Consider the following 7,404-nt stretch of genomic DNA (forward strand, 5'->3'; position numbering starts at 1 on the left):
AATATTGGAGAATTCCTTATACAAGAATAGATTTTAAATACATTGGATGTTGAAAACAAAAAAGAAATTCTATAGCATGAACTATTATTTTTACTCAAATATATTTTGGTCCACACATATACACTGTCGCTTGATTCTAATGCTTCAACAGGCGCAAAAGAACTGATGCGCATCAACAGTATGCGCAATACGTGGGCGAAACTGATGTCCAAGTCGATAATTCAAGGATTGTAAATTAAAGAAGAACTGCTGCTCTTCACGGTCGGTTTCCTCTGCTCATTGCAAGATACGATGTCGATTTGGAGATGCATGATTTTCCGTGTTTTGCAATGATAAACAATAATTAACATTCTCTAGTATTTCAGAATATGAACTGATAAGTAACAATGCCGCGATAATTACGAAATGAATTTACTTCCAAAACACAGAAGTTTATAGAGACATCGAAATGAAATATCGCAGAAGCGTCGCGCTCGTCCGTTTCCATTTATAATGAGAAGTTATATAAAAAAAAAAAAAACGTGGTGTGAGAATCTAATTTAGTGTTGTAATATAAGTCACCATAATTTATTTTTGACATAATAATTACATATCGGGTGCGCGCGAACAACTCGACTGTCAATAAAAATAATTCGGAACTGCGTTACAAAAGTAAAATGATCGTTTGATACAACCAAAAGCAAAACGCTTGAAGCGACTATCTAAACGGGACAGGTATTGCATTCGTATGCGATGTCAGTCTCATAATTGGCAGTGAGCATTCTCGGAATATGCTACTGAGGTTCGTCTATAGTGTATTTGTTGTTCCGGTCATTCGAGTATTTTAGTGCGATTCAAATTAGGCGTATTACGATAGTGAGGGTGGCGGGTACCAACAACACCCTCACATATACATACACATATATATGTGTGTGATTGAGAAGTTCTATTCCGCGGTACAAAACGATCGACGCGAATACCTGAACATAGCGTATTGACCGGACTGTCCATTTGCCACGTATCTGGATACTCGCCAGATATATGTGCGATTCGAGCATCTAATACTGAAGTGATATTATGCAAATTTTAAGGCTGTCAGATGTATTTCTAATTTTATTTTTTAATAATAAAAAAAAAAAATTAATTAAACAAGACTGCATGTGTTCAGAAAGGTACCACAAATCGAATATTGTGTAAAAAAAAACCCATACAGAAATCAGAATATATATTATAAAATTATTCCCTAAGTTTTTATTGTACTTTTTAGAAAAAAACGGAATAATTCCAATCGGAATTTATTTCGAGTAATTCCATAATATGTGTTCTGAGTGAAAAAGTATAAAAATTTACAAAATAATAAGATCTAAAATAATAAGAAAAGATAAAGTCTCGGTCGTTGTTTGGTTTTCTATGACTTACATGCAAAAGTAACGTTTCAAAGTATTAACGTTTAAAGATATATCGAGTAGTTACAATTGACGAGTTTATCATGCAACGAGTTTGTCACGAGTTTATACTTCGAGATAAAATCTGTGACCAGCGATCTACAATCAGCGTATTCTGCAAAAATACTTTTCTAGGATAAGTCCGTTATCCTTCCCATCTTTAGAAACTCCGCTCTTGCTCCATTATTAATTTAATTTCATATTCACGTTGATATTCCCTATTAATCGAAAAGTGCGCGATCATACTAGCAAATCCTGTTCTCCTAGTTTCCCTCGTACAAAAGTAAGGAAACCCCCGAGAACGAGAGCACGAAGGAAGGCGAAGAATCCCACATGGCGATGGAGTCATAGTCGCTCGTAATCCGTTTGAAAAACCTGGATCACTCGCTCCGATGTTATCCCGGACGTGGAAGTATCACAAGACCGGTGATATCCGCGACGAATTCGCCTGACAAGTTCGCACGACGAAATGCGAGCGAGAAAGCAGAGGCTTAACTGCTACTTTCGTCGTCGTCGGAGACTCCGCCCGTCGGAAAATTCCTGCGTCATTCCCGATCTTTGCTCAGGTCAGAAGGCAAGTCGCTGCAGCCGGACATCGCCGCTACCGCCGTTGTCGTCGAAGTCGTCGTCGTGGGTGACCTGGAGGACATCCTGGAGGTCACCGGTAAGGACAATCCCGCGCTCATCGCGACGTTCAGCGGTATTGTGATGAACGGCTGGTTCGACTGCGATGAGTTCGCCACCGGTGCTACTGTACCTATAAGGAAACCGCAAGGGAAAATCAAATGAGACGCATCCATTGCAAAGAGAAGAAAAAGTGCTACATTTCCTGCTCGATTCTACCTTCTTTGCGATCCAATCCGCTTTTTCCACTTTCGGCCTATCTACGAACATCATGTTTTTGCAAAATCCGCTCGTTCTACTCGTAGAATCTTCGTAGAATCGAAGTGACAAAAAAAACAACTGATGATATCTATTTATATTCTGACAAGCTTTTCTTTAGTTTTAATTTGATTAGTACAGTTTTTTTTTATGTACATTAGCAATAAATTCGGAAATTGAAATCTCGATGTGCAGCCATAAATAATATAAAGTTTTATCTATTAAATCATCGTTGGTTACAATATTGATCCAATAACAATCAATACATTAACCCGACGTTGAATTATAAATTAGATGATAAATTGGATCCAAGAATGGCAAATAAAATAATAGTTGATAATCACAAATTAGAAATAATATACTAAAAAAAATTTCTGGTTGAAAATGGACGAATAAAATTTCGATAATTAGATATCTAGCTATCTCAATTAAAATTCTAATCGATGTAATAAGAATCTTCCGATTTGTCCATTTTCAACTAGAAATCTTGCTCAGTGTAGGTGTTTTTATAGATCCAATATTCACACATTCAAGTCAGATATTTAAAAAGTACAATCTTAAGATGTGACAAACAGAATCGTATTAACGTATTAAGACATTACTTAAGACGGTTTTTTAAAATAAGTACCAACTATGAATACTAGCCTTATATTATCTTTGCGCGGAAAAATGAAATGTACATTTTTTCTTTTTAATATTGAATTATTTATTGTAATCGCAAAATCGAAAAAGTACGCAAAAAAGATAAAATTAATCTTTCACAAGTAATTAAAAATTTCACAAGTAAGTCGGATGCTTAACAGTATTCGTCATTTTACCGTTGCATTTTACCATCTCTCATGCGTTTCCTCCTCCTCATTATTATTTCCTACACCGTCTCGAAGATAAACGCCGTGCGAGACGCATTATACATTAATCTTCGCACGATCGGCAGCAACGCGAGCGACTTACGTTACGTAAATTTCTTAGTCATAATCTCGCATCCGATACGCAATTGTCATCCGATGTTGCCGCCGGTGATTCAGACGAGGCGGGAAATGCGCGCGAGCGATTTCCGAAGGTACTTAGCCTCCGACGTAAAAATTGTTTCCACGCAAATCAAACCCCTCTGCCCGAGTGCCCTCGTAAGGGCATATTCGCAATGCGTTAAATGCGTACCGTGCGACATATATATTGCGTAAAACAGCCGTACGGCAAACCGTGACTCGCGTTCCTCCGCAGCGCGGCGAAGGAAAGAAACCTACCTCCGTCTTGAGATATTTGCACCGGTTGCCCGTTTTGTCCTATGCCGAGCAAGACCCCTGGACTGGGCGAATAAATGACACTCTGAGGCACCTGGTACATAATCCCTGCAGAGAACGAAGGCACATTTCCTAGGAAATCAAAAAGGAATTGAGCGTGTGAGTGGTTGTAAGCCGCCGGATAATAAATATCTCTCGCGAGGAAACGCGCGCGAGGTGCACGCAATTGCGAGCGCGTACACCTGCGACCTGTTAAAGTCCCGCGCGCGGGTTTGGACATATTTTCAATATTTTGCGTACTTCCGCGCATGCCTCCCCTCCCCCCTCCCCCGATATTCTCGAGTTACGAGATAACGTCGTTTTTTTTTTCCAAACGCGAAGAATCAACATCGACACGTATCCGAGAATGGCGAGATATCGAATGACGTAAAATACAGAGAGAGGCTTCGTGTATATCCCTTATTTGTATCGAAATTGTGAAATGCATCGTTCGACGTTAAAGTTAAACTTGTTTTCTCTCCTCCCCGGTACAGGTGTATATCGTTGAGAAAAACTTAGGAATGACGGCCGAGTCGGGGCTTCAAACCGGACCACCCAAGTGCAAATCTGCGCTCTGATTCACCTATATCTCCTATGAATTATTACATTTCATATGCGTGCCTCTTGTACGATAAATTTTCAAGAGATACAAATTGGGAGCAAAAGAAGTAAATAAAGGAATAATTAAGGAAGAATTACAATCACGCACAAACTAGAAGATCATTTGCCGGGGGTAACATTGGCAATCTTTTCAAGTTGAAGTGCTCGAATATTCGTGAAACATGTGTCGAAAGTTGTTAATAATGATATTTATATCGGAAATTGGAAGAAGCGTTTTTCAACGTTTCTTTTAATTTGCGACATAAATAACAAGCTAAATTTGTTGAAAGATGTACGTTATTAAGTACACACGCATACTTCAGTGTTTAGCATAATCTTTTATCAGATACCATCGATATACGACATTCAGAAATAAAAAGTAAAGTTCTAAAGTCTTTATTTTATTACTTTAATAGCGGTTTTATTAAAACAGTAATATTGTTTTGATTAAAATGTGAAAGTAAATATAATATAATTCAGTAGTTTTCACAATTTTTAAAATATCTTTACATCGCCCCTCACTCGCTTTTTTATGATACATACTTTTAATTTTGTTTCCTTCTTTTTACCTTCTCTAAAACCTTCTTTAATTTTCGCGGTACATCAGTATATCGCAGCATATCGGCTGAAAAACTTTGATCTAAAATAATAGCCACTTCGAATGCTATAAATAGCATCTATTATATACTACTTCATGTTTGATACTCAACAGTTTACCAATCAAGACGCAAATAAAACTCTTGGAAAATACAAGAGTCAGTTGATGTTAATGCAAACATTCCTTTTTTTAAGCATATTCAATACTTGAAAATAAGTAGCATTCTTGTAAGATACTTATTTAGCATAGCATTCCCCTGAATTTTGTCTTGCGTACTCTCTCAATCGCGAATCCATTAATATTTCTACAAAACTATTGCATTAATACTCAGTGCGAGAAGCGTCTGTTAGCCTTCCTTACTGAGAACAACCTTATATAGATATATACGGTATTTACGGCGATTAAAAAAAAAAACGAAAAAAAAAACCCTTGCACGTGTTTTCTACACATATCTCCGAACAAACGTCTAATTAAAGGCGGAGACTCGCGCGGTACACATCCATTCATTTGCCCGATAACGATGAGAACTCTCTCGCACGCGCCTTCGTTATACCAGGGATAAATTCTGCATTCGTCGCCCTCTACTCGTACAGGGACATAATAAGTCATCGGGTCGGGCTATCGTCGAATTCGCGTGGCGACGAACGGGAGCGACGGCCGCGCGGAAAGGAGGGGGGGGGAGGCGGGGGGGAAAGCGCGATCGCGGCGAGATCGGTTAAGCAGCGCGGTAGAATGGCATCCACGCGACGCATTAGCATCGATATTTATGTGTACACCTGCATCCGCGCGAGCGCGCGGTCTTAGCGGTGCGACGCGGACGGAGCGGCTTTCGACCGGATCCTACTTCCCAGTTAGGCAGCACGGTTGCCGTCTAAGTTTGGTCATCGCCGTGCCGCGCGCGACTGCTTGCTTACCCCCTACACGGATAACCCCGTCATCGCTCGCACGCCTTTCGCATTTTAAACGTCCTCTCTCCCTCCCCCGTCTCGTACCACCTCCTCCTCCTCCTCCTCCTCCACCACCACCACCACCACCATTACCTCCCTCCCACCTTTTCTCACGCTTCGTTCCCTCTTTCTCCGTCTCCTCCTCCTCTCGTATCTGTCCGCACCGATGCGTGCATTGTATGCGAATGTTCACCCCGCCCGCTCGCGCGCTTACTTTACGACGCTTACCTCCGTCCGACCAGCTGTTCGTTATCAATGTACGATGAGGTGAAGCGCGACGCGAATGGTATCGACGACAATTAGACTACTACACGATTAGCATACAGACGGCGCGGAGAAGGACGGCTGCCTCGACACGCTGATTTCGCAATCTCGGGTCGTTCTTAATCGCGAGCTTGATAGTTCGACACGAAAACGACTTATGCTTTTAGCAAAGAGTGGAAAGGGGTAATAACCTACCGTTCTATGAAAAGTTTACCCTCCGATCAAGATACGCAGCTTGTGTTTACATACGTTTAGTAATTTCCAGCAATTTGCAAAACGCACGTTTGCATGAGAAGAAAAAAAAATCCATTGCGTGGGAGGCCTATCTTTCCATGTGGAACAGCGAAAGGTATCATGAATAATCGCGGCCGTGAATGACAGAAAATCGACGTAACCGCAGAACTTAATCCAAGTGAACCTTGCGCAAACGCTAATAATCGTGCCCGTGTAGTGACGAATGATATGGTTTACTCTGTAATAACGCGACCGATATTCGAAAGTGGTCCGTTTCTCTTATGGAGCTCGGCAAATCTTGTTGACTCAAGGAAATGCACGAATTAACGAGATCAAATCAAACGTACGAGTACGCTATTCTTAATCTACGTTTCCTTTCCGCGTGTTTAACTTCCAAGGACGCGATAATTTCCTACTATTTTTAAACAAATCTATCGCGATAGTAGCCATGTACTTAAACGTTTGCAATGCTTGACTGTTCGGGAAAAAAAAAAAAGTATAATTTTTCATGACTTCAATGTAAGCTGAACGTGTACATGAAACATCCAAGAGAAACACGAAATTAAATTGGCATCATGAATTAACTGAAAATTGCGCGAAGATGATTTCCTGTAAGGCAGTAGTTTTGGAAGAGTAAAATTTCTAAATAATATTTGTGTAAAGACAGACAAATCAAATTTTAAATATAAATATTTTATAATTATTTTCGAAAACGTTCGATTCTTTACTTAAAATTTTACGATTCTAATATTTTATTTAAAAAATCAATATTTCTAAATTTTATACACAACTTTATACTTTCATAAACATTTTCCTGTCGAAGAGACTGTGTGGACATCCATTTATCTCCATCGAGACTTCAACTTCCTAAATCCTGAGTATCTCTCTTTTGGACGAATAGATGTCTAATTCTGTTCGAATAGCTCGGACAAAGCCAATTAAAAAAAATTCTCGCTCTCGTATACGCGACGAATGTTGTGTGTGTGTGTGTTGTGTGTGCGCGCGCGTGCGTGCGTGCGTGCATTCATAGTCAGATCTTATATTCGAGACCGTCTTAAATACAGTCTTAAGAAGTCACAAATCAATCAGAAGCTGGTATTCATAATTCGGTTCTTATTTCAAGACCGTCTTAAGTAATGTCTTAAGACACTAAGGGTCTCCGCACAATAAAAGGA

At 39.8% G+C, this 7,404-nt stretch overlaps 1 protein-coding gene across 5 annotated transcripts in view; it reads right to left on the bottom strand.

Annotated features, from left to right (window-relative positions):
- Positions 1–1,303: 1,303 nt before the first annotated feature.
- The window catches only part of LOC108746028 (serum response factor homolog), a 21,117-nt gene continuing 15,016 nt past the window's right edge, over positions 1,304–7,404 (bottom strand). For 2 of the 5 annotated variants that reach the window (XM_018482515.1, XM_018482510.1), the window contains 2 exons: positions 3,551–3,679; positions 1,304–2,181 (listed from right to left, as the gene is read on the bottom strand). In XM_018482515.1, the coding sequence (XP_018338017.1) occupies positions 1,970–2,181; positions 3,551–3,679 (341 nt within the window). In that variant the 3' untranslated portion in view covers positions 1,304–1,969. Of the gene's footprint in view, positions 2,182–3,550; positions 3,680–7,404 lie in introns of those variants that run through there. The other 3 variants (XM_018482511.1, XM_018482513.1, XM_018482512.1) reach the window with 3 other exon arrangements.

Source organism: Trachymyrmex septentrionalis, unplaced genomic scaffold, assembly GCF_001594115.1.
Source record: "Trachymyrmex septentrionalis isolate Tsep2-gDNA-1 unplaced genomic scaffold, Tsep1.0 scaffold16, whole genome shotgun sequence".
NCBI lineage: Eukaryota > Metazoa > Arthropoda > Insecta > Hymenoptera > Formicidae > Trachymyrmex > Trachymyrmex septentrionalis.